Here is a 27996-nt window from a genome sequence, read left to right as displayed (position 1 = left end):
CCGATCAGGCTTTTATGGTAGAGTGGTCAGACGGATGCCACTCCTCAGTAAAAGGCACATGACATCCCACTTGGAGTTTGCCAAAAGGCACCTAAAGGATTCTCAGACCATGAGAAACAAGATTCTCTGGTCTGATGAAACCAAGATTGAACTCTTTGGCCTGAATGCCAAGCATCACGTCTGGAGGAAACCTGGCACCATCCCTACGGTGAAGCATGATGGTGGCATCATCATGCTGTGGGGATGTTTTTCAGTGACAGGGACAGAGAGACTAGTCAGGATCGAGGGAAAGATGAACTGAGCAAAGAACAGAGAGATCCTTGATGAAAACCTGCTCCAGTGCGCTCAGGACCTTAGACTGGGGCGAAGGTTCACCTTCCAACAGGACAACGACCCTAAGCACATAGCCAAGACAACGCAGGAGTGGCTTCGGGACAAGTCTCTGAATGTCCTTGAGTGGCCCAGCCAGAGCCTGGACTTGAACCCGATCGAACATCTCTGGAGAGACCTGAAAATAGCTGTGCATCAACGCTCCCCATCCAACCTGACAGAACTTGCAAGGATCTGCAGAGAAGAATGGGAGAAACTCCCCAAATAAAGGTGTGCCAAGCTTGTAGCGTCATACCCAAGAAGACTTGAGGCTGTAATCGCTGCCAAAGGTGCTTCAACAAAGTACTGAGTAAAGGGTCTGAATACATGTGTAAATGTGATATTTCAGTTTTTTATATTGAATACATTTTTTTATTGTCATTATGGAGTATTGTGTGTAGATTGATGAGGGGGAAAAAACAATGTAATCCATTTTAGAATAAGGCTGTAATGTAACAAAATGTGGAAAAAGTCAAGGGGTCTGAATACTTTCCGAATGCACTGAATGTTCCACCCTACGCCCCATACCAGATGGGGTCCTGTTTTCCCTTTCTTTAATGGTCCCTACAGATAATGCACCTCATTTCTTCACTGACAAAGTCCTTGTTGTTTGATTAAATTCACAGCTAGGAAATACTCCAACCAAAACAACTAAATGAAAAGTGTGTAAAGAAGTGGCAGCAATGGCTCAATTCAACCGTCACTGTAGAGATCTGAAGACAGTGTACCCGTTCTGGGTTGTTGTCTGTCTGTTTTATCTCCATGACAACTGTCCATCTGTTCCATTCACCTCCCTGGTCTCCATGGCGATTGTCTGAAGCACTCCAAGCTGACAGAACACCTGACACACAAGTGTCCATCATTGTCTTTGGTCAGTTAAATAAATGTGCAAAACATGGTTTTTCTACTTCTAGCGGTCTCCTTGATTGAGCCATATTGGTTCTTGTTTGCTTTGCATGAGGTCAGTTCACAGCATTGTAAAGGTTCTTCTCTCTCCTCCTCCTTCCCCTGTGGACGGGGGCTATGCGGAGGTCCCAGAGCTCTGTGAGGACGGCAGGGGCTGAGGCTGGGGGTTAGGGGAGCCAGAGCTGGGCTGGACCTGAGCCTGGAACTGAGCCATCTGCTCTGGGCTGGCCAGGGTTTTCAGGAGGTTGTTCTCCTGCTCCAACTGAGAGTTCCTCTCTATCAGCTCCTTAATCTGGTCCTTCAACACATCCACCTCCTCTCTCACAGCATACATCAGGTGGCTCTTTACCAGGTCCTGGGAGAGATGGAGAGAGAGAGATGGAGAGAGATGGAGGCAGGGAGAGAGAGAAGGTGAGAGAGGAAGGGATGAGGCAGAGAGATGGAGAGAGGAAGGGATGAGGCAGAGAGATGGAGAGAGGAAGGGATGGAGGGAGAGAGATGGAGAGAGGAAGGGATGAGGCAGAGAGATGGAGAGAGGAAGGGATGAGGCAGAGAGATGGCGAAAGGAAGGGATGGAGGGAGAGAGATGGAGAGAGGAAGGGATGAGGGAGAGAGATGGAGAGAGGAAGGGATGAGGCAGAGAGATGGAGAGAGGAAGGGATGAGGCAGAGAGATGGAGAGAGGAAGGGATGGAAGGAGAGATGGAGAGAGGAAGGGATGGAAGGAGAGAGATGGATAGAGGAAGGGATGAGGCAGAGAGAGGAAGGGATGAGGCAGAGAGGAAGGGATGAGGCAGAGAGATGGAGAGAGGAAGGGATGGAAGGAGAGAGATGGAGAGAGGAAGGGATGAGGCAGAGAGATGGAGAGAGGAAGGGATGGAAGGAGAGAGATGGAGAGAGGAAGGGATGAGGCAGAGAGATGGAGAGAGGAAGGGATGAGGCAGAGAGATGGAGAGAGGAAGGGATGGAAGGAGAGAGATGGAGAGAGGAAGGGATGAGGCAGAGAGATGGAGAGAGGAAGGGATGAGGCAGAGAGATAGAGAGGAAGGGATGAGGCAGAGAGATGGAGAGAGGAAGGGATGGAAGGAGAGAGATGGAGAGAGGAAGGGATGGAAGGAGAGAGATGGAGAGAGGAAGGGATGGAAGGAGAGAGATGGAGAGAGGAAGGGATGAGGCAGAGAGATGGAGGAAGGGATGGAAGGAGAGAGATGGAGAGAGGAAGGGATGAGGCAGAGAGATGGAGAGAGGAAGGGATGAGGCAGAGAGATGGAGAGAGGAAGGGATGAGGCAGAGAGATGGAGAGAGGAAGGGATGGAAGGAGAGAGATGGAGAGAGGAAGGGATGGAAGGAGAGAGATGGAGAGAGGAAGGGATGGAGGGGGAGAGAGGAAGGGATGAGGCAGAGATGGAGAGAGGAAGGGATGAGGCAGAGAGATGGAGAGAGGAAGGGATGAGGCAGAGAGATGGCGAAAGGAAGGGATGGAGGGAGAGAGATGGAGAGAGGAAGGGATGAGGCAGAGAGATGGAGAGAGGAAGGGATGAGGCAGAGAGATGGAGAGAGGAAGGGATGGAAGGAGAGAGATGGAGAGAAGAAGGGATGGAAGGAGAGAGATGGAGAGAGGAAGGGATGGAAGGAGAGAGATGGAGAGAGGAAGGGATGGAAGGAGAGAGATGGAGAGAGGAAGGGATGGAAGGAGAGAGATGGAGAGAGGAAGGGATGGAAGGAGAGAGATGGATAGAGGAAGGGATGAGGCAGAGAGAGGAAGGGATGAGGCAGAGAGGAAGGGATGAGGCAGAGAGATGGAGAGAGGAAGGGATGGAAGGAGAGAGATGGAGAGAGGAAGGGATGAGGCAGAGAGATGGAGAGAGGAAGGGATGAGGCAGAGAGAGGAAGGGATGAGGCAGAGAGGAAGGAATGAGGCAGAGAGGAAGGAATGAGGCAGAGAGATGGAGAGAGGAAGGGATGGAAGGAGAGAGATGGAGAGAGGAAGGGATGAGGCAGAGAGATAGAGAGGAAGGGATGAGGCAGAGAGATAGAGAGGAAGGGATGAGGCAGAGAGATGGAGAGAGGAAGGGATGAGGCAGAGAGATGGAGAGATGAAGCAGAGAGATGGAGAGAGGAAGGGATGGAAGGAGAGAGATGGAGAGAGGAAGGGATGGAAGGAGAGAGATGGAGAGAGGAAGGGATGGAGGGGGAGAGAGGAAGGGATGAGGCAGAGATGGAGAGAGGAAGGGATGAGGCAGAGAGATGGAGAGAGGAAGGGATGAGGCAGAGAGATGGAGAGAGGAAGGGATGAGGCAGAGAGATGGAGAGAGGAAGGGATGAGGCAGAGAGATGGAGAGAGGAAGGGGTGAGGCAGAGAGATGGAGAGAGGAAGGGATGGAAGGAGAGAGATGGAGAGAGGAAGGGATGAGGCAGAGAGATGAGAGAGGAAGGGATGAGGCAGAGAGATGGAGAGGAAGGAGTGAGGCAGAGAGATGGAGAGAGGAAGGGATGGAGGGAGAGAGATGGAGAGAGGAAGGGATGAGGCAGAGAGATGGAGAGAGGAAGGGGTGAGGCAGAGAGATGGAGAGAGGAAGGGGTGAGGCAGAGAGATAAAGGGAGAGATAAATGTATTTGTTTAATGTGAGAGTTAGATGGGTCAAAGATCATACCCCCAAGACATGCTAACCTCTCACCATTACCAATAACAGGGGAGGTAAGGATGTTTTGGGGGGTATGGTATTTGTGCATCTGTAACTTTCTCACTCATCATTATTCACAATTCATTCAGGATTATCCGTAATCATGGTAGCATCCACATTAATGTATAAGTGTTTAGGAACATATTATATTCTTATTGACAATAAAAGTGACTCCAAAATGACACAATACATTATTTACCATTTATCATTTCTATTGGGCACAAAATAATCTGAAACACAACCAAAACAAACAGCAAATGCATCCAACAAGTTTGTAGAGTCCCAAGCTTGATGTAGTCATTGTGTGCTGTGAATATGGGACCAAGTCACCAGCTTGATGTAGTCATTGCCTGCTGTGAATATGGGACCAAGTCACCAGCTTGATGTAGTCATTGCCTGCTGTGAATATGGGACCAAGTCACCAGCTTGATGTAGTCATTGCATGCTGTGAATATGGGACCAAATAATTAACTTTTTAATACACATACGTGAATTTGTCCCAATACTTTTGGTCCCCTGAAATGGGGGGACTATGTACAAAAAGTGCTGTAATTTGTAAACGGTTCACCCTATATGGATGAAAATACCCTCAAATTAAAGCTGACAGTCTGCAGTTTGGAATACCGAGGTCTAACTGTCTGAATCCTTTAGGGGCTCACTGTATATGTATGTTCCATATCCTTTCCACAGCAGTGAACAGTTCAGTCAGAAAGGGCTCACTGTATATGTATGTTCCATATCCTTTCCACAGCAGTGAACAGTTCAGTCAGAAAGGATACAGCATCTCTAATCATCCAAGACAAAGTAACAACCACACACTGACTGATGGAAAACTGATGGAATCTGACCAGAAAATACATTCATACAGAAAAGTTCTATCTTCAGCTGTGATGGTAGAATTCTCTGATATCAGAAATCTATTGTTGTGTGCAGGCAGTTAGTTAGTGGTTAGTTAGTGGTTAGTTAGTGGTCTAATGAGAGGAAGCATTCCCATAGCAGTTAGTTAGTGGTCTAATGAGAGGAAGCATTCCCATAGCAGTTAGTTAGTGGTCTAATGAGAGGAAGCATTCCCATAGCAGTTAGTTAGTGGTCTAATGAGAGGAAGCATTCCCATAGCAGTTAGTTAGTGGTCTAATGAGAGGAGGCATTCCCATAGCAGTTAGTTAGTGGTCTAATGAGAGGAAGCATTCCCATAGCAGTTAGTTAGTTAGTTAGTGGTCTAATGAGAGGAAGCATTCCCATAGCAGTTAGTTAGTGGTCTAATGAGAGGAAGCATTCCCATAGCAGTTAGTTAGTGGTCTAATGAGAGGAAGCATTCCCATAGCAGTTAGTTAGTGGTCTAATGAGAGGAAGCATTCCCATAGTAGTTAGTTAGTTAGTGGTCTAATGAGAGGAAGCATTCCCATAGCAGTTAGTTAGTTAGTGGTCTAATGAGAGGAAGCATTCCCATAGCAGTTAGTTAGTGGTCTAATGAGAGGAAGCATTCCCATAGCAGTTAGTTAGTGGTCTAATGAGAGGAAGCATTCCCATAGCAGTTAGTTAGTGGTCTAATGAGAGGAAGCATTCCCATAGCAGTTAGTTAGTGGTCTAATGACTGGAAGCATTCCCATAGCAGTTAGTTAGTGGTCTAATGAGAGGAAGCATTCCCATAGCAGTTAGTTAGTGGTCTAATGACTGGAAGCATTCCCATAGCAGTTAGTTAGTTAGTGGTCTAATGAGAGGAAGCATTCCCATAGCAGTTAGTTAGTGGTCTAATGAGAGGAAGCATTCCCATAGCAGTTAGTTAGTGGTCTAATGACTGGAGGCATTCCCATAGCAGTTAGTTAGTGGTCTAATGAGTGGAAGCATTCCCATAGCAGTTAGTTAGTGGTCTAATGAGAGGAGGCATTCCCATAGCAGTTAGTTAGTGGTCTAATGAGAGGAAGCATTCCCATAGCAGTTAGTTAGTTAGTTAGTGGTCTAATGAGAGGAAGCATTCCCATAGCAGTTAGTTAGTGGTCTAATGAGAGGAAGCATTCCCATAGCAGTTAGTTAGTTAGTGGTCTAATGAGAGGAAGCATTCCCATAGCAGTTAGTTAGTGGTCTAATGAGAGGAAGCATTCCCATAGCAGTTAGTTAGTGGTCTAATGAGAGGAAGCATTCCCATAGCAGTTAGTTAGTGGTCTAATGAGAGGAAGCATTCCCATAGCAGTTAGTTAGTGGTCTAATGACTGGAGGCATTCCCATAGCAGTCAGTTAGTTAGTGGTCTAATGAGAGGAAGCATTCCCATAGCAGTTAGTTAGTGGTCTAATGAGAGGAAGCATTCCCATAGCAGTTAGTTAGTTAGTGGTCTAATGAGAGGAAGCATTCCCATAGCAGTTAGTTAGTGGTCTAATGAGAGGAAGCATTCCCATAGCAGTTAGTTAGTGGTCTAATGAGAGGAAGCATTCCCATAGCAGTTAGTTAGTGGTCTAATGAGAGGAAGCATTCCCATAGCAGTTAGTTAGTGGTCTAATGAGAGGAAGCATTCCCATAGCAGTTAGTTAGTGGTCTAATGACTGGAGGCATTCCCATAGCAGTTAGTTAGTTAGTGGTCTAATGAGAGGAAGCATTCCCATAGCAGTTAGTTAGTGGTCTAATGACTGGAGGCATTCCCATAGCAGTTAGTTAGTTAGTGGTCTAATGAGAGGAAGCATTCCCATAGCAGTTAGTTAGTGGTCTAATGACTGGAGGCATTCCCATAGCAGTTAGTTAGTGGTCTAATGAGAGGAAGCATTCCCATAGCAGTTAGTTAGTGGTCTAATGAGAGGAAGCATTCCCATAGCAGTTAGTTAGTGGTCTAATGAGAGGAAGCATTCCCATAGCAGTTAGTTAGTGGTCTAATGAGAGGAAGCATTCCCATAGCAGTTAGTTAGTGGTCTAATGAGAGGAAGCATTCCCATAGCAGTTAGTTAGTGGTCTAATGAGAGGAAGCATTCCCATAGCAGTTAGTTAGTTAGTGGTCTAATGAGAGGAAGCATTCCCATAGCAGTTAGTTAGTGGTCTAATGAGTGGAAGCATTCCCATAGCAGTTAGTTAGTGGTCTAATGAGTGGAAGCATTCCCATAGCAGTTAGTTAGTGGTCTAATGAGAGGAAGCATTCCCATAGCAGTTAGTTAGTGGTCTAATGAGAGGAAGCATTCCCATAGCAGTTAGTTAGTGGTCTAATGAGAGGAAGCATTCCCATAGCAGTTAGTTAGTGGTCTAATGAGAGGAAGCATTCCCATAGCAGTTAGTTAGTGGTCTAATGCAGTTCCCGCCTTCAAACTGACAAGCTAGAGAACAGAATGTTCTGCATCGGCAGGGAGGAGCTAACAGATAAGTTATTTATACCGGGGCATCTGAGAGCAGACTTGCCTAGCAACACCTGACAGGGAACCGACCAACCGGATCACGGCAAATACAGAAACGGTTGCAGTCATTCAATCAAAGTGTCTTTATTGTACCAAGTATCCAACGGTTTTATTACCGACACGTTCTCTCTCCCAGAACAGTCAGATGTTCCAACACTTTAATTAGACTCCAGTACTCTGAACACCGGTCCTATTCCGTTTAAATAAAGTTGACATTTACATTTGACCTTTTAGTCATTTAGATGTGATTATATTATATACATATTAACGATGAGGATATTAACTTACCATTGCTTGTTCGATTTTATTGTCGATGGCCACCAAACTGGCACCAGAAGAACTGAAACACAAACATACACAACTCCAGCTTTAACAATAACAGGGTTGGGGTTGGGGTTAGGGTTAGCTAATAACACATTATAACCCTATATAGACATCACTGGGGTTAGGGTTAGCTAACCCTATATAGACATCACTGGGGTTAGGGTTAGCTAACCCTATATAGACGTCACTGGGGTTAGGGTTATCTAACCCTATATAGACATCACTGGGGTTAGGGTTAGCTAACCCTATATAGACATCACTGGGGTTAGGGTTAGCTAACCCTATATAGACGTCACTGGGGTTAGGGTTAGCTAACCCTATATAGACGTCAGTGGGGTTAGGGTTAGCTAACCCTATATAGACATCACTGGGGTTAGGGTTAGCTAACCCTATATAGACGTCACTGGGGTTAGGGTTAGCTAACCCTATATAGACGTCACTGGGGTTAGGGTTAGCTAACCCTATATAGACGTCACTGGGGTTAGGGTTAGCTAACCCTATATAGATATCACTGGGGTTAGGGTTAGCTAACCCTATATAGACATCACTGGGGTTAGGGTTAGCTAACCCTATATAGACGTCACTGGGGTTAGGGTTAGCTAACCCTAGATAGACGTCACTGGGGTTAGGGTTAGCTAACCCTATATAGATATCACTGGGGTTAGGGTTAGCTAACCCTATATAGACGTCACTGGGGTTAGGGTTAGCTAACCCTATATAGACATCACTGGGGTTAGGGTTAGCTAACCCTATATAGATATCACTGGGGTTAGGGTTAGCTAACCCTATATAGACGTCACTGGGGTTAGCTAACCCTATATAGACATCACTGGGGTTAGGGTTAGCTAACCCTATATAGATATCACTGGGGTTAGGGTTAGCTAACCCTAGATAGACGTCACTGGGGTTAGGGTTAGCTAACCCTATATAGACGTCACTGGGGTTTTGGCAGATGTTGACACGGTGGGTATTAGTGAAGGTGCATTCTGGGTTAGGGTCACATTAACAGACTGAATGAAGGAATGTACAACTATTAGTCTTTATATATAGCTATAAGATTATTATTGTTGGGGTTTAACTATCAGGTTGTGGGGCTTTAGCTACAAGGTTTATGTAAGGGTTATATAATGTTATGGTTATAAATTATTTATAGTCAACACGATGCGGAAAAGTTTAACACTGCAGAGATCATCAAGTTATGAACCCCTCAATACTGCAGGACCGCACCACGCATTAAAGCATATAATCATCATAATACATTGAAATTCTAACCGTCACGGTCCCATTCATTTGATGCATAGCCATATTCTATTGCCTTTGCAAACAAGTTTGATAAATAAGCTGGGAAAACATGTTACCTATTGTCAAGCCTGACTGGACTGGTCTCTTTAGCAAGCACGGAAGACAGAAAAGAAATAGACAAATTCCTCAGTTGACAAACACCAAGGTCCATCTCCACTGCAAAACAATGGGAATTCATCATTTTCCATCCATTAAAACAAAAGGCAATACTTCAAATGTAGAAAATGTCCAGTGTAATAAAAGATCCCATCAGAATTGGCAGAAGGTCCGTTCTCCGGGCGGTACAAGCTGACAACCGGGGCAGTCTTATGCACTGACGCAGCACAAAGGATAACCACAGCGAGACTGACTGGCTCCGCTAAGCTGGGAATCTGCAGCTCCCGTCCCAACTGCAGAAATGATGCATGAAAACAGCGCTGTACTGGCTGCCATTGGCGGAGAGTGACCTCATTTGAATAATTGAAGTGGCAACGCCCCCACCTGTGGCCCAGCTTCATATGTAACTGCACCTAACTGTTCACTGCCATCCAAACCATACAGAACCCAGGAAGCAGCCCGGGACAGGATGAGGAGTCTCATCCAGAACCCAGGAAGCAGCCCGGGACAGGATGAGGAGTCTCATCCAGAACCCAGAAAGCAGCCCGGGACAGGATGAGGAGTCTCATCCAGAACCCAGGAAGCAGCCCGGGACAGGATGAGGAGTCTCATCCAGAACCCAGGAAGCAGCCCGGGACAGGATGAGGAGTCTCATCCAGAACCCAGGAAGCAGCCCGGGACAGGATGAGGAGTCTCATCCAGAACCCAGGAAGCAGCCCGGGACAGGATGAGGAGTCTCATCCAGAACCCAGGAAGCAGCCCGGGACAGGATGAGGAGTCTCATCCAGAACCCAGGAAGCAGCCCGGGACAGGATGAGGAGTCTCATCCAGAACCCAGGAAGCAGCCCGGGACAGGATGAGGAGTCTCATCCAGAACACAGGAAGCAGCCCGGGACAGGATGAGGAGTCTCATCCAGAACACAGGAAGCAGCCCGGGACAGGATGAGGAGTCTCATCCAGAACACAGGAAGCAGCCCGGGACAGGATGAGGAGTCTCATCCAGAACCCAGGAAGCAGCCCGGGACAGGATGAGGAGTCTCATCCAGAACACAGGAAGCAGCCCGGGACAGGATGAGGAGTCTCACTGGGAAACAGTTGGGAAACAGTTGGGAAACGTTTCTCCAATACTTCTGGTTTAAAATCAGCTTCAACATTTGTCATCTTCATTGTAACTAAAATGCTAAAACAAATGTAGACTATGTATGAGCAGAACGAATGACTAATACAAGGGAAAGTCAGACCTGGTCTGGTACAGTAGACCATAACGTGAAAATAGATGTTTTAAATACTATGGCCACTTTGTTTGGTAGCCTATAGAAACCCTATTGGGTTAGGGTTATAGGGGATCCACTGCAGCAGCAGGTGGGAGTTGGGACTGTCCTCTATAGGTGTAACCATAAACAGGGTTAGGGTTATAGGGGATCCACTGCAGCAGCAGGTGGGAGTTGGGACTGTCCTCTATAGGTGTAACCATAAACAGGGTTAGGGTTATAGGGGATCCACTGCAGCAGCAGGTGGGAGTTGGGACTGGACTCTATAGGTGGAACCATAAACAGGGTTAGGGTTATAGGGGATCCACTGCAGCAGCAGGTGGGAGTTGGGACTGTACTCTATAGGTGGAACCATAAACAGGGTTAGGGTTATAGGGGATCCACTGCAGCAGCAGGTGGGAGTTGGGACTGTCCTCTATAGGTGTAACCATAAACAGGGTTAGGGTTATAGGGGATCCACTGCAGCAGCAGGTGGGAGTTGGGACTGTCCTCTATAGGTGTAACCATAAACAGGGTTAGGGTTATAGGGGATCCACTGCAGCAGCAGGTGGGAGTTGGGACTGGACTCTATAGGTGGAACCATAAACAGGGTTAGGGTTATAGGGGATCCACTGCAGAAGCAGGTGGGAGTTGGGACTGTACTCTATAGGTGTAACCATAAACAGGGTTAGGGTTATAGGGGATCCACTGCAGCAGCAGGTGGGAGTTGGGACTGGACTCTATAGGTGGAACCATAAACAGGGTTAGGGTTATAGGGGATCCACTGCAGCAGCAGGTGGGAGTTGGGACTGTACTCTATAGGTGGAACCATAAACAGGGTTAGGGTTATAGGGGATCCACTGCAGCAGCAGGTGGGAGTTGGGACTGTACTCTATAGGTGGAACCATAAACAGGGTTAGGGTTATAGGGGATCCACTGCAGCAGCAGGTGGGAGTTGGGACTGGACTCTATAGGTGGAACTATAAACAGGGTTAGGGTTATAGGGGATCCACTGCAGCAGCAGGTGGGAGTTGGGACTGTACTCTATAGGTGTAACCATAAACAGGGTTAGGGTTATAGGGGATCCACTGCAGCAGCAGGTGGGAGTTGGGACTGTACTCTATAGGTGGAACCATAAACAGGGTTAGGGTTATAGGGGATCCACTGCAGCAGCAGGTGGGAGTTGGGACTGGACTCTATAGGTGTAACCATAAACAGGGTTAGGGTTATAGGGGATCCACTGCAGCAGCAGGTGGGAGTTGGGACTGTACTCTATAGGTGGAACCATAAACAGGGTTAGGGTTATAGGGGATCCACTGCAGCAGCAGGTGGGAGTTGGGACTGGACTCTATAAGTGGAACCATAAACAGGGTTAGGGTTATAGGGGATCCACTGCAGCAGCAGGTGGGAGTTGGGACTGGACTCTATAGGTGGAACCATAAACAGGGTTAGGGTTATAGGGGATCCACTGCAGCAGCAGGTGGGAGTTGGGACTGTACTCTATAGGTGGAACCATAAACAGGGTTAGGGTTATAGGGGATCCACTGCACCAGCAGGTGGGAGTTGGGACTGTACTCTATAGGTGGAACCATAAACAGGGTTAGGGTTATAGGGGATCCACTGCAGCAGCAGGTGGGAGTTGGGACTGTCCTCTATAGGTGGAACCATAAACAGGGTTAGGGTTATAGGGGATCCACTGCAGCAGCAGGTGGGAGTTGGGACTGTACTCTATAGGTGGAACCATAAACAGGGTTAGGGTTATAGGGGATCCACTGCAGCAGCAGGTGGGAGTTGGGACTGGACTCTATAGGTGGAACCATAAACAGGGTTAGGGTTATAGGGGATCCACTGCAGCAGCAGGTGGGAGTTGGGACTGTACTCTATAGGTGGAACCATAAACAGGGTTAGGGTTATAGGGGATCCACTGCAGCAGCAGGTGGGAGTTGGGACTGTACTCTATAGGTGGAACCATAAACAGGGTTAGGGTTATAGGGGATCCACTGCAGCAGCAGGTGGGAGTTGGGACTGTACTCTATAGGTGGAACCATAAACAGGGTTAGGGTTATAGGGGATCCACTGTAGCAGCAGGTGGGAGTTGGGACTGGACTCTATAGGTGTAACCATAAACAGGGTTAGGGTTATAGGGGATCCACTGCAGCAGCAGGTGGGAGTTGGGACTGGACTCTATAGGTGGAACCATAAACAGGGTTATAGGGGATCCACTGCAGCAGCAGGTGGGAGTTGGGACTGTACTCTATAGGTGGAACCATAAACAGGGTTAGGGTTATAGGGGATCCACTGCAGCAGCAGGTGGGAGTTGGGACTGCACTCTATAGGTGGAACCATAAACAGGGTTAGGGTTATAGGGGATCCACTGCAGCAGCAGGTGGGAGTTGGGACTGTACTCTATAGGTGGAACCATAAACAGGGTTAGGGTTATAGGGGATCCACTGCAGCAGCAGGTGGGAGTTGGGACTGTACTCTATAGGTGGAACCATAAACAGGGTTATAGGGGATCCACTGCAGCAGCAGGTGGGAGATGGGACTGCACTCTATAGGTGGAACCATAAACAGGGTTAGGGTTATAGGGGATCCACTGCAGCAGCAGGTGGGAGTTGGGACTGGACTCTATAGGTGGAACTATAAACAGGGTTAGGGTTATAGGGGATCCACTGCAGCAGCAGGTGGGAGTTGGGACTGTACTCTATAGGTGTAACCATAAACAGGGTTAGGGTTATAGGGGATCCACTGCAGCAGCAGGTGGGAGTTGGGACTGTACTCTATAGGTGGAACCATAAACAGGGTTAGGGTTATAGGGGATCCACTGCAGCAGCAGGTGGGAGTTGGGACTGTCCTCTATAGGTGGAACCATAAACAGGGTTAGGGTTATAGGGGATCCACTGCAGCAGCAGGTGGGAGTTGGGACTGTCCTCTATAGGTGGAACCATAAACAGGGTTAGGGTTATAGGGGATCCACTGCAGCAGCAGGTGGGAGTTGGGACTGGACTCTATAGGTGGAACCATAAACAGGGTTAGGGTTATAGGGGATCCACTGCAGCAGCAGGTGGGAGTTGGGACTGGACTCTATAGGTGGAACCATAAACAGGGTTAGGGTTATAGGGGATCCACTGCAGCAGCAGGTGGGAGTTGGGACTGTCCTCTATAGGTGGAACCATAAACAGGGTTAGGGTTATAGGGGATCCACTGCAGCAGCAGGTGGGAGTTGGGACTGTCCTCTATAGGTGGAACCATAAACAGGGTTAGGGTTATAGGGGATCCACTGCAGCAGCAGGTGGGAGTTGGGACTGTCCTCTATAGGTGGAACCATAAACAGGGTTAGGGTTATAGGGGATCCACTGCAGCAGCAGGTGGGAGTTGGGACTGTACTCTATAGGTGGAACCATAAACAGGGTTAGGGTTATAGGGGATCCACTGCAGCAGCAGGTGGGAGTTGGGACTGTACTCCTGTGTGAAAACCCCACCTATCGGTTGCACAGGAACCAAGACTGTTCAAGTCTGAAGTCAACTGGACACAAAAAAAAAACGGTTGCATTTTGTGTAGAAATGCTAACTGTGGTCACAGAATAGATAGATCAGAATTAGAGCAGGGTTAAACGAGGCTAAGGAGTTAGTCACTAACCTAGATCCAGCCTTATCAAATGAGAGACGGTCACAACCTAGATCCAGCCTTATCAAATGAGAGACGGTCACAACCTAGATCCAGCCATATCAAATGAGAGACGGTCACAACCTAGATCCAGCCATATCAAATGAGAGACGGTCACAACCTAGATCCAGCCTTATCAAATGAGAGACGGTCACAACCTAGATCCAGCCTTATCAAATGAGAGACGGTCACAACCTAGATCCAAATATAAAGGGCAGGTCCTGAACAACTGACATGTCCTCACCTTTAACAGACACTCAATGTTCATCCTTACCTCTATTCAAACAACAGTCAATGTTCATCCTTACCTCAATCAAACAGTCAATGTTCATCCTTACGTCTATTAAAACAACAGTCAATGTTCAGATAGTGATCTATCCTATAGACAGGGCTCTACAGTGCTAGCCCCTCTATTAAAACAACAGTCAATGTTCAGATAGTGATCTATCCTATAGACAGGGCTCTACAGTGCTAGCCCCTCTATTAAAACAACAGTCAATGTTCAGATAGTGATCTATCCTATAGACAGGGCTCTACAGTGCTAGCCCCTCTATTAAAACAACAGTCAATGTTCAGATAGTGATATATCCTATAGACAGGGCTCTACAGTGCTAGCCCCTCTATTAAAACAACAGTCAATGTTCAGATAGTGATCTATCCTATAGACAGGGCTCTACAGTGCTAGCCCCTCTATTAAAACAACAGTCAATGTTCAGATAGTGATCTATCCTTTAGACAGGGCTCTACAGTGCTAGCCCCTCTATTAAAACAACAGTCAATGTTCAGATAGTGATCTATCCTATAGACAGGGCTCTACAGTGCTAGCCCCTCTATTAAAACAACAGTCAATGTTCAGATAGTGATCTATCCTATAGACAGGGCTCTACAGTGCTAGCTCCTCTATTAAAACAGTCAATGTTCAGATAGTGATCTATCCTATAGACAGGGCTCTACAGTGCTAGCCCCTCTATTAAAACAACAGTAAATGTTCAGATAGTGATCTATCCTTTAGACAGGGCTCTACAGTGCTAGCCCCTCTATTAAAACAGTCAATGTTCAGATAGTGATCTATCCTATAGACAGGGCTCTACAGTGCTAGCCCCTCTATTAAAACAGTCAATGTTCAGATAGTGATCTATCCTATAGACAGGGCTCTACAGTGCTAGCCCCTCTATTAAAACAACAGTCAATGTTCAGATAGTGATCTATCCTATAGACAGGGCTCTACAGTGCTAGCCCCTCTATTAAAACAACAGTCAATGTTCAGATAGTGATCTATCCTATAGACAGGGCTCTACAGTGCTAGCCCCTCTATTAAAACAACAGTAAATGTTCAGATAGTGATCTATCCTTTAGACAGGGCTCTACAGTGCTAGCCCCTCTATTAAAACAGTCAATGTTCAGATAGTGATCTATCCTATAGACAGGGCTCTACAGTGCTAGCCCCTCTATTAAAACAGTCAATGTTCAGATAGTGATCTATCCTATAGACAGGGCTCTACAGTGCTAGCCCCTCTATTAAAACAACAGTCAATGTTCAGATAGTGATCTATCCTATAGACAGGGATCTACAGTGCTAGCCCCTCTATTAAAACAACAGTCAATGTTCAGATAGTGATCTATCCTATAGACAGGGCTCTACAGTGCTAGCCCCTCTATTAAAACAACAGTCAATGTTCAGATAGTGATCTATCCTATAGACAGGGCTCTACAGTGCTAGCCCCTCTATTAAAACAACAGTCAATGTTCAGATAGTGATCTATCCTATAGACAGGGCTCTACAGTGCTAGCCCCTCTATTAAAACAACAGTCAATGTTCAGATAGTGATCTATCCTATAGACAGGGCTCTACAGTGCTAGCCCCTCTATTAAAACAACAGTCAATGTTCAGATAGTGATCTATCCTATAGACAGGGCTCTACAGTGCTAGCCCCTCTATTAAAACAACAGTCAATGTTCAGATAGTGATCTATCCTATAGACAGGGCTCTACAGTGCTAGCCCCTCTATTAAAACAACAGTCAATGTTCAGATAGTGATCTATCCTATAGACAGGGCTCTACAGTGCTAGCCCCTCTATTAAAACAGTCAATGTTCAGATAGTGATCTATCCTTTAGACAGGGCTCTACAGTGCTAGCCCCTCTATTAAAACAACAGTCAATGTTCAGATAGTGATCTATCCTATAGACAGGGCTCTACAGTGCTAGCCCCTCTATTAAAACAACAGTCAATGTTCAGATAGTGATCTATCCTATAGACAGGGCTCTACAGTGCTAGCCCCTCTATTAAAACAGTCAATGTTCAGATAGTGATCTATCCTATAGACAGGGCTCTACAGTGCTAGCCCCTCTATTAAAACAACAGTCAATGTTCAGATAGTGATCTATCCTTTAGACAGGGCTCTACAGTGCTAGCCCCTCTATTAAAACAGTCAATGTTCAGATAGTGATCTATCCTATAGACATGGCTCTACAGTGCTAGCCCCTCTATTAAAACAACAGTCAATGTTCAGATAGTGATCTATCCTATAGACAGGGCTCTACAGTGCTAGCCCCTCTATTAAAACAACAGTCAATGTTCAGATAGTGATCTATCCTTTAGACAGGGCTCTACAGTGCTAGCCCCTCTATTAAAACAACAGTCAATGTTCAGATAGTGATCTATCCTATAGACAGGGCTCTACAGTGCTAGCCCCTCTATTAAAACAACAGTCAATGTTCAGATAGTGATCTATCCTATAGACAGGGCTCTACAGTGCTAGCCCCTCTATTAAAACAACAGTCAATGTTCAGATAGTGATCTATCCTATAGACAGGGCTCTACAGTGCTAGCCCCTCTATTAAAACAACAGTCAATGTTCAGATAGTGATCTATCCTATAGACAGGGCTCTACAGTGCTAGCCCCTCTATTAAAACAACAGTCAATGTTCAGATAGTGATCTATCCTATAGACAGGGCTCTACAGTGCTAGCCCCTCTATTAAAACAACAGTCAATGTTCAGATAGTGATCTATCCTATAGACAGGGCTCTACAGTGCTAGCCCCTCTATTAAAACAGTCAATGTTCAGATAGTGATCTATCCTATAGACAGGGCTCTACAGTGCTAGCCCCTCTATTAAAACAACAGTCAATGTTCAGATAGTGATCTATCCTATAGACAGGGCTCTACAGTGCTAGCCCCTCTATTAAAACAACAGTCAATGTTCAGATAGTGATCTATCCTTTAGACAGGGCTCTACAGTGCTAGCCCCTCTATTAAAACAACAGTCAATGTTCAGATAGTGATCTATCCTATAGACAGGGCTCTACAGTGCTAGCCCCTCTATTAAAACAACAGTCAATGTTCAGATAGTGATCTATCCTATAGACAGGGCTCTACAGTGCTAGCCCCTCTATTAAAACAACAGTCAATGTTCAGATAGTGATCTATCCTATAGACAGGGCTCTACAGTGCTAGCCCCTCTATTAAAACAACAGTCAATGTTCAGATAGTGATCTATCCTATAGACAGGGCTCTACAGTGCTAGCCCCTCTATTAAAACAACAGTCAATGTTCAGATAGTGATCTATCCTATAGACAGGGCTCTACAGTGCTAGCCCCTCTATTAAAACAACAGTCAATGTTCAGATAGTGATCTATCCTATAGACAGGGCTCTACAGTGCTAGCCCCTCTATTAAAACAGTCAATGTTCAGATAGTGATCTATCCTATAGACATGGCTCTACAGTGCTAGCCCCTCTATTAAAACAACAGTCAATGTTCAGATAGTGATCTATCCTATAGACAGGGCTCTACAGTGCTAGCCCCTCTATTAAAACAACAGTCAATGTTCAGATAGTGATCTATCCTTTAGACAGGGCTCTACAGTGCTAGCCCCTCTATTAAAACAACAGTCAATGTTCAGATAGTGATCTATCCTATAGACAGGGCTCTACAGTGCTAGCCCCTCTATTAAAACAACAGTCAATGTTCAGATAGTGATCTATCCTATAGACAGGGCTCTACAGTGCTAGCCCCTCTATTAAAACAACAGTCAATGTTCAGATAGTGATCTATCCTATAGACAGGGCTCTACAGTGCTAGCCCCTCTATTAAAACAACAGTCAATGTTCAGATAGTGATCTATCCTATAGACAGGGCTCTACAGTGCTAGCCCCTCTATTAAAACAACAGTCAATGTTCAGATAGTGATCTATCCTATAGACAGGGCTCTACAGTGCTAGCCCCTCTATTAAAACAACAGTCAATGTTCAGATAGTGATCTATCCTATAGACAGGGCTCTACAGTGCTAGCCCCTCTATTAAAACAACAGTCAATGTTCAGATAGTGATCTATCCTATAGACAGGGCTCTACAGTGCTAGCTCCTCTATTAAAACAACAGTCAATGTTCAGATAGTGATCTATCCTATAGACAGGGCTCTACAGTGCTAGCTCCTCTATTAAAACAGTCAATGTTCAGATAGTGATCTATCCTATAGACAGGGCTCTACAGTGCTAGCCCCTCTATTAAAACAACAGTCAATGTTCAGATAGTGATCTATCCTATAGACAGGGCTCTACAGTGCTAGCCCCTCTATTAAAACAACAGTCAATGTTCAGATTGTGATCTATCCTATAGACAGGGCTCTACAGGGCTAGCCCCTCTATTAAAACAACAGTCAATGTTCAGATAGTGATCTATCCTATAGACAGGGCTCTACAGTGCTAGCCCCTCTATTAAAACAACAGTCAATGTTCAGATAGTGATCTATCCTAAAGACAGGGCTCTACAGTGCTAGCCCCTCTATTAAAACAACAGTCAATGTTCAGATAGTGATCTATCCTATAGACAGGGCTCTACAGTGCTAGCCCCTCTATTAAAACAACAGTCAATGTTCAGATAGTGATCTATCCTATAGACAGGGCTCTACAGTGCTAGCTCCTCTATTAAAACAGTCAATGTTCAGATAGTGATCTATCCTATAGACAGGGCTCTACAGTGCTAGCCCCTCTATTAAAACAACAGTCAATGTTCAGATAGTGATCTATCCTATAGACAGGGCTCTACAGTGCTAGCCCCTCTATTAAAACAACAGTCAATGTTCAGATAGTGATCTATCCTATAGACAGGGCTCTACAGTGCTAGCTCCTCTATTAAAACAGTCAATGTTCAGATAGTGATCTATCCTATAGACAGGGCTCTACAGTGCTAGCCCCTCTATTAAAACAACAGTCAATGTTCAGATAGTGATCTATCCTATAGACAGGGCTCTACAGTGCTAGCCCCTCTATTAAAACAACAGTCAATGTTCAGATAGTGATCTATCCTATAGACAGGGCTCTACAGTGCTAGCCCCTCTATTAAAACAGTCAATGTTCAGATAGTGATCTATCCTATAGACAGGGCTCTACAGTGCTAGCCCCTCTATTAAAACAACAGTCAATGTTCAGATAGTGATCTATCCTATAGACAGGGCTCTACAGTGCTAGCCCCTCTATTAAAACAGTCAATGTTCAGATAGTGATCTATCCTATAGACAGGGCTCTACAGTGCTAGCCCCTCTATTAAAACAACAGTCAATGTTCAGATAGTGATCTATCCTATAGACAGGGCTCTACAGTGCTAGCCCCTCTATTAAAACAACAGTCAATGTTCAGATAGTGATCTATCCTATAGACAGGGCTCTACAGTGCTAGCCCCTCTATTAAAACAACAGTCAATGTTCAGATAGTGATCTATCCTATAGACAGGGCTCTACAGTGCTAGCCCCTCTATTAAAACAACAGTCAATGTTCAGATAGTGATCTATCCTATAGACAGGGCTCTACAGTGCTAGCCCCTCTATTAAAACAGTCAATGTTCAGATAGTGATCTATCCTATAGACAGGGCTCTACAGTGCTAGCCCCTCTATTAAAACAACAGTCAATGTTCAGATAGTGATCTATCCTATAGACAGGGCTCTACAGTGCTAGCCCCTCTATTAAAACAACAGTCAATGTTCAGATAGTGATCTATCCTATAGACAGGGCTCTACAGTGCTAGCCCCTCTATTAAAACAGTCAATGTTCAGATAGTGATCTATCCTATAGACAGGGCTCTACAGTGCTAGCCCCTCTATTAAAACAACAGTCAATGTTCAGATAGTGATCTATCCTATAGACAGGGCTCTACAGTGCTAGCCCCTCTATTAAAACAACAGTCAATGTTCAGATAGTGATCTATCCTATAGACAGGGCTCTACAGTGCTAGCCCCTCTATTAAAACAACAGTCAATGTTCAGATAGTGATCTATTCTATAGACAGGGCTCTACAGTGCTAGCCCCTCTATTAAAACAACAGTCAATGTTCAGATAGTGATCTATCCTATAGACAGGGCTCTACAGTGCTAGCCCCTCTATTAAAACAACAGTCAATGTTCAGATAGTGATCTATCCTATAGACAGGGCTCTACAGTGCTAGCACCTCTATTAAAACAGTCAATGTTCAGATAGTGATCTATCCTATAGAAAGGGCTCTACAGCTCCTGTGCTGTTGGTTCAGCTGTCGATCACAGATTGGTTGAGTGAATACATGGGAACATTTTGTACTCAGTTATCCAATCAGAAGAAGATCCTTCCATGATTTGATCTCATGTAAATATGAACACTAGTGCTGAGCGATTAACCGACATTTCAGTCATTTTCAGTTTTTAAAACAATTAATTGACCGACGTCGGTTTAATTATTTTAATTCCATTTCGTAGTTTTTTCCCCCTGTGAACTATGTACAGACTCTGTAGAGATAAATCAGATCCAGCCTGAACTGGGCGACGGAGCAGGGAGATGTAGTTTCCAACAGGCCAATATTCTACATAGTTTAGCACAGAATTAACTACATCATTCATTGCCTGCCCGCTGAAACTACAACACGGAGACGGAGAGAACAGAGAACGGAGAGAACAGAGAACGGAGAGAACAGAGAACGGAGAGAACAGAGAACGGAGAGAACAGAGAACGGAGAGAACAGAGAACGGAGGGAACAGAGAACGGAGAGAACAGAGAACGTGTGATCAGAGGGATAGAGAGCAGTGGCTTCCTGAGCCTGGAAATACACGATCTGAGTGATTTATAGTTGGGATTCAGCAGTCAGAAAAGGATGACTTATTTACTCTGAAGAACTACTAAAATAGTGAATCTGTCAGACAGCAGCTCTGTAGAGATGAGAATAAGGAAGTGGCTCTGGATAAGAGCGTCTGCAGCTCTATAGAGATGAGAATAAGGAAGTGGCTCTGGATAAGAGCGTCTGCAGCTCTATAGAGATGAGAATAAGGAAGTGGCTCTGGATCAGAGCGTCTGCAGCTCTATAGAGATGAGAATAAGGAAGTGGCTCTGGATCAGAGCGTCTGCAGCTCTATAGAGATGAGAATAAGGAAGTGGCTCTGGATCAGAGCGTCTGCAGCTCTATAGAGATGAGAATAAGGAAGTGGCTCTGGATCAGAGCGTCTGCAGCTCTATAGAGATGAGAATAAGGAAGTGGCTCTGGATCAGAGCGTCTGCAGCTCTATAGAGATGAGAATAAGGAAGTGGCTCTGGATAAGAGCGTCTGCAGCTCTATAGAGATGAGAATAAGGAAGTGGCTCTGGATCAGAGCGTCTGCAGCTCTATAGAGATGAGAATAAGGAAGTGGCTCTGGATAAGAGCGTCTGCAGCTCTATAGAGATGAGAATAAGGAAGTGGCTCTGGATCAGAGCGTCTGCAGCTCTATAGAGATGAGAATAAGGAAGTGGCTCTGGATAAGAGCGTCTGCAGCTCTATAGAGAAGAGAATAAGGAAGTGGCTCTGGATAAGAGCGTCTGCAGCTCTATAGAGATGAGAATAAGGAAGTGGCTCTGGATCAGAGCGTCTGCAGCTCTATAGAGATGAGAATAAGGAAGTGGCTCTGGATAAGAGCGTCTGCAGCTCTATAGAGATGAGAATAAGGAAGTGGCTCTGGATAAGAGCGTCTGCAGCTCTATAGAGATGAGAATAAGGAAGTGGCTCTGGATAAGAGCGTCTGCAGCTCTATAGAGATGAGAATAAGGAAGTGGCTCTGGATAAGAGCGTCTGCAGCTCTATAGAGATGAGAATAAGGAAGTGGCTCTGGATCAGAGCGTCTGCAGCTCTATAGAGATGAGAATAAGGAAGTGGCTCTGGATCAGAGCGTCTGCAGCTCTATAGAGATGAGAATAAGGAAGTGGCTCTGGATAAGAGCGTCTGCAGCTCTATAGAGATGAGAATAAGGAAGTGGCTCTGGATAAGAGCGTCTGCAGCTCTATAGAGATGAGAATAAGGAAGTGGCTCTGGATCAGAGCGTCTGCAGCTCTATAGAGATGAGAATAAGGAAGTGGCTCTGGATAAGAGCGTCTGCAGCTCTATAGAGATGAGAATAAGGAAGTGGCTCTGGATAAGAGCGTCTGCTAAATGACTAAAATGTAAAATGTAATAATAAAGTGATGAAATAAACAAGAGATAGCAGTAATGGGACGTCTCTTCCATCTTGGGACTTTAACTCATGGTTCTATTCTGTTGTTACAGCATTAAACTCACTTAATGCATTTAATGTCTAAAAAAAGGATCAAAAACTAAATCCATTATTTTTTGTAAATAATCTAACCGAAACGACCTCAAAAAGCACTAATCGTTCAGCACTAATAAAACACTAGGTTGTAGCCTACAAGCCAGCCAACGTAAAGGGTCATTTCCCATTTTAAGGCTAAATAGACTATTCTCTTGATTTGATCAGGACTAAATAGACTATTCTCTTGATTTGATCAGGACTAAATAGACTATTCTCTTGATTTGATCAGGGCTAAATCGACTATTCTCTTGATTTGATCAGGACTAAATAGACTATTCTCTTGATTTGATCAGGGCTAAATAGACTATTCTCTTGATTTGATCAGGACTAAATAGACTTCTTAAATTTGATCAGGACTAAATCAACTTTTCTCTTGATTTGATCAGGACTAAATCAACTTCTCTTGATTTGATCAGGACTAAATCAACTATTCTCTTGATTTGATCAGGGCTAAATAGACTATTCTCTTGATTGGATCAGGACTAAATAGACTTCTTAAATTTGATCAGGACTAAATCAACTATTCTCTTGATTTGATCAGGACTAAATAGACTTCTTAAATTTGATCAGGACTAAATCAACTATTCTCTTGATTTGATCAGGACTAAATAGACTTCTTAAATTTGATCAGGACTAAATCAACTATTCTCTTGATTTGATCAGGACTAAATAGACTTCTTAAATTTGATCAGGACTAAATCAACTATTCTCTTGATTGGATCATGACTAAATAGACTTATCTTTATTCGATCAAGAGTAAATACACTTCTCTTTATTAGATCAGGACTAAATAGACTATTGATTTGATCAGTACTAAATATATTATTCTCTTGATTCTCTGTGTACAGCAGCAATAAAACTGGCCTTCTTGAGACTAGTTGAGTATCTGGAGCATCAGCAATTGTGGGTCCGATTACAGGCTCAAAATGTCCAGAAACAAATAACGTTCTTCTGAAACTCGTCAGTCTATTCTTGTTCTGATAAATGAAGGCTATTCCATGTGAGAAATTGCCAAGAAACTGAAGATCTCGTATAACGCTGTGTACTACTCCCTTCACAGAACAGCGCAAACTGGCTCTAACCAGAATAGAAAGAGGAGTGGGAGGCCCCGGTGCACAACTGAGGAAGAGGACAAATACATTAGAGTGTCTAGTTTGAGAAACAGACGCCTCACAGGTCCTCAACTGGCAGCTTCATTAAATAGTACCCGCAAAACACCAGTCTCAATGTCAACAGTGAAGAGGCGACTCCGGGATGCTGACCTTCTAGGCAGAGTTGCAAAGAAAAAGTAATATCTCAGACTGGCCAATAAAAAGAAAAGATTAAAGATGGGCAGTCTGAGATATGACTTTTTCTTTGCAACAAAAGAAATGTTCCGTATTGACTGACTTAATGTCTTAACGTGATACTGGACTGTCCTTTCTCTGATTATTTGAGCTGTTCTGCCATAATATGGACTTGGTCTGTTCTCTCTGCTTATTTGAGCTGTTCTGCCATAATATGGACTTGGTCTGTTCTCTCTGCTTATTGGAGCTGTTCTGCCATAATATGGACTTGGTCTGTTCTCTCTGATTATTTGAGCTGTTCTGCCATAATATGGACTTGGTCTGTTCTCTTTGCTTATTTGAGCTGTTCTGCCATAATATGGACTTGGTCTGTTCTCTCTGCTTATTTGAGCTGTTCTGCCATAATATGGACTTGGTCTGTTCTCTCTGCTTATTTGAGCTGTTCTGCCATAATATGGACTTGGTCTGTTCTCTCTGCTTATTTGAGCTGTTCTGCCATAATATGGACTTGGTCTGTTCTCTCTGCTTATTTGAGCTGTTCTGCCATAATATGGACTTGGTCTGTTCTCTCTGCTTATTTGGGCTGTTCTGCCATAATATGGACTTGGTCTGTTCTCTCTGCTTATTTGAGCTGTTCTGCCATAATATGGACTTGGTCTGTTCTCTCTGATTATTTGAGCTGTTCTGCCATAATATGGACTTGGTCTGTTCTCTCTGATTATTTGAGCTGTTCTGCCATAATATGGACTTGGTCTTTTACCAAATAGGGCTATCTTCTGTATCCCACCCCTACCTTGTCACAACTGATTGGCTCAAACGCATTAAGGAAAGACATTTCACATATTAACTCTTAACAATGTACACCTATTGATTGAAATGCATTCCAGGTGACTACCTCATGAAGCTGGTTAAGAAAATGCCAAGAGTGTGCAAAGCTGTCATATAGGCAAAGGGTGGCTACTTTGAAGAATCTCAAATATAAAATATATGTTGATTTGTTTAACCCTTTTTTGGTTACTACATGATTCCATATGTGTTATTTCATAGTTTTGATGTCTTCACTATTATTCTACAATGTAGAAAATATAACAAATAAAGAAAACCCCTGGAATGAGTAGGTGTGTCCAACCCTTTGACTGGTCCTGTATATAAACACACAGGCGGTAAATTAGTTAACAGAACAATATGTGGGTTCCAAACCGCTCTGCCAATAACAGCTAGTTTTCAGTTGGCCCCTCCCCACTCAGACCACTCCCAGACAGTCTAGCAAAGCTCTTGCTTGAGAAATTGCTCTTTGCTAAGAAGCTATTTGTTTATTTTTTACCATTTTAATTTAAAACAATCCCAGTAAGGTAGGCCTACTTAGAGCAGTCTATGATGTCATATTGCTGAGTCTACCTTCAACCGTTCTAATTCCAACACAGAGGCCATCCATCCATCCATCCATCCATCCATCCTTACCTGTCCTCCTCTCCATCTGCAGACTGTGTCCTCAGGCCTGCAGCAGCAGCCACTAAGGCACTGGCATCTCCAGCCTTCCCCATGTTCTCCATGGAGCAGCCTCGTCCTGCAGCTCCCAGCCGGGGCTGGTGTTGGAACAGCAGCCTCTGGGCATCCTCCAGCTGGGATGCCGTCAGGCTGGGGATGCTGCCCCCGTACGGAGCCCCGCTTTGGGCCAGGCTGGTGTGGCTGAGGGGCACCCCGTGGGTCAGGAGGGGCTGGAGGTCGGCTCGGAGTGTGGTCACGAAAGGGGCGGAAGGGTGCTGGGGGTGAGGGTGACGGTGCAGCTGCTGGGCTGGGAGATTCTGGAGCTGACTCGGAAGGGGTTGAGGGACAGCGGCTGGGCCAGGCATGGACACCCCAAGAGAGCCAGGGTGTGGGGGGAGGACCTGGGACTGGAGAGGAGCCGTAGGCTGGATGAAGTCTGAAGGCCGGCTGCCTGTCTGGCTCACTAGCACCGCTGGGAGCTGCTGCGTGGGCTGGCCTGTCTGGGCATGGTCCATAGCATAGGGCACCTGCTTGGGCATGGCCTGACTCCCAGCACCCTGGGCATTCACCTGGGGGGCTGCAGGTAGAGTACCAGGGGGGACCATGCTGGTCTGCTGCAGCAGGAGAGGGTTAGGGTCCTGAGGGACCATGTGGACAGTCTGAGGGCTGGTGTAGTCCTGGTGCTGCTGGTATGGCTGCAGGGTCTGGGATGCCCCTGCTTCCATCTCTGGGCCTCCGTACTGGACAACACTGGCCACCACACTCCCATTCCCTGCTTCCATCTCTGGGCCTCCGTACTGGACAACACTGGCCACAACACTCCCATTCCCTGCTTCCATCTCTGGGCCTCCGTACTGGACAACACTGGCCACCACACTCCCATTCCCTGCTTCCATCTCTGGGCCTCCGTACTGGACAACACTGGCCACCACACTCCCATTCCCTGCTTCCATCTCTGGGCCTCCGTACTGGACAACACTGGCCACCACACTCCCATTCCCTGCTTCCATCTCTGGGCCTCCGTACTGGACAACACTGGCCACCACACTCCCATTCCATGCTTCGCTCTCTGGGCCGGCAGCGCTGGGTGCAGGGGCTGGGTCAGAAGTCGGCGCGGCAGGGGGAACCTCCTTCTCATAGTACTCTGTACACATCCATCTTCCCTTACGGAACGGCTCCGAGTTAGAGTCCAGCTTCACCACTCTGAAGCGAGACCCCGGAGCGGCTTGGGTCTGTGTCTGGGTGCTGGAGGTCATAGCCTGTGCCACCACTCCTGCCATCCCAATCTGGGTGCTATTGGTGGGCCCTGTGCCTCCAGGGAGAGACCCTACTCCACTGGATGTCCCTTGACGGCCTCCACTACTGTCAAAGCTTATAGGGTCCGCAGAGGGAGGGCCACCACTACCACCGTCTATGGATGACACATCCATGCCTGGCCCAGCAGTGATGGTACCAGAGAACTGAGTGGTGGTGTTCTCCACCATACCCTGCCCCATCTGGGTCTGGTTGGGCCCAGCCATTCCAGAGGAACTCCCCCCTGCCACTGAGACAGTAAAGGCTGCTGCCACCACATTCTCTTGCAGATTATGCACAGTCCCGTTCACCATGTTGCCAGGCTGCGGAGGACCCCGAGGCTGCAGGGGTTCGCTAGGAGGGCCCTGGGGTAGGGAGTGAGGGATCAGGGGTTGGTTAGGGGACGCTGCGCCTGGGGTCTCCACCCCATGGGGGCTGTTCAGGGTCTCATCCGAGGAGCTTCTCTCCGGGACGCCGGTGTCCCGAGATACGGACACATCCAGCATTTCAGAGGAGGAAAGGTCTTCTGTGTGGGATTCATCCATGTCATCATAACTCTCTGTGTCGTCCGCTATGCTGTTGTTGGTGCTTACAGAGACCTGGGCCAGGGTCACGCTAGTTATCTGGAAGCCACTCTTCTTTTTCACCTGAGACCCGGACTGGGAGAGGTTAAGGCTCAGGGGGTGGTGGTGTGGCCCAGGGGAGGAGGACCCAGCCTGGCTAGTTGACTGATAATCATCAGTGGGAATTACATTACTGCTACCTGCAGCAGACCCAGATACTCCACCACTACCGGTGGTGTTACTGCCTCTTCTATTGTGGAAAGACATCTTCCTAGACCCAGTAGAATCTCCTGAAAAGTCCTGTTGATGCATTTTGTGACCAACACGAAGCCAGTAACGGGGGACTAGCTGTGTAGCTACTAATGCTAGCTGCTTGTTATGGCCAGACATACATAACATTAGCTAGTAACGTCACTGTAGTCAGAGGTTAGCTAGCTAATAGTTACCTAATAGTTAGCCAACGGTAGCTAACGTAACATAGGCAAGGTGACAGTCCCACAATAAATCACAACAAAGCTGGGACGTCGATGTAATTTTCTGTTTTCAGTAGTTGAGCACTTCCCTCTGTAATTGCGTCTGATAAGCAGTCGATATTGAAGTGAATGCGAATTACTAACGCGTTAGCTCAGACTTGGCCAGAACAACCAAGCTAGCTTAGCTATGTTTTCTATCTAGCTGAAATGTAGGCTACGAAGAGGCACTTTTAGAAACGTTTAAACAACGTCAAACATCTCACTGGCAGAAATATGATTTGACGTCAATAATATAGTGCCAAATTCAGTGCCAGAAGCTGTCGTAAGAGATCACCTCCATCGCT

At 45.9% G+C, this 27996-nt stretch overlaps 1 protein-coding gene across 1 annotated transcript; it reads right to left on the bottom strand.

Annotated features, from left to right (window-relative positions):
- Positions 1-275: 275 nt before the first annotated feature.
- LOC311115321 (TSC22 domain family protein 1-like) lies at positions 276-27601 on the bottom strand. The gene is made up of 3 exons (XM_084190509.1): positions 25297-27601; positions 7619-7670; positions 276-1630 (listed from the first exon to the last, which is right to left on the bottom strand). Exons 1-3 carry the CDS (start codon positions 27576-27578, stop codon positions 1391-1393), a joined length of 2574 nt encoding a protein of 857 aa, XP_084046635.1. The 5' UTR covers positions 27579-27601; the 3' UTR covers positions 276-1390.
- Positions 27602-27996: the final 395 nt, after the last annotated feature.

Source organism: Coregonus lavaretus (assembly GCF_964263955.1).
Source record: "Coregonus lavaretus genome assembly, contig: HAP1_SCAFFOLD_527, whole genome shotgun sequence".
Classification (NCBI taxonomy): domain Eukaryota; kingdom Metazoa; phylum Chordata; class Actinopteri; order Salmoniformes; family Salmonidae; genus Coregonus; species Coregonus lavaretus.
This window is presented reverse-complemented; position numbering and strand designations above follow the sequence as displayed.

What these genes read in the sequence shown, in the direction of transcription:
- LOC311115321 (XM_084190509.1), bottom strand. Translation starts at nt 27,578, where the DNA reads ATGTTATGTATGTCTGGCCATAACAAGCAGCTAGCATTAGTAGCTACA. An exon ending in GCAGATGGAGAGGAGGACAG is followed by an intron (nt 7,671 to 25,296) that starts GTAAGGATGGAT and finishes TTTGTGTTTCAG; the next exon opens with TTCTTCTGGTGCCAGTTTGG. An exon ending in ATAAAATCGAACAAGCAATG is followed by an intron (nt 1,631 to 7,618) that starts GTAAGTTAATAT and finishes CATCTCTCCCAG; the next exon opens with GACCTGGTAAAGAGCCACCT.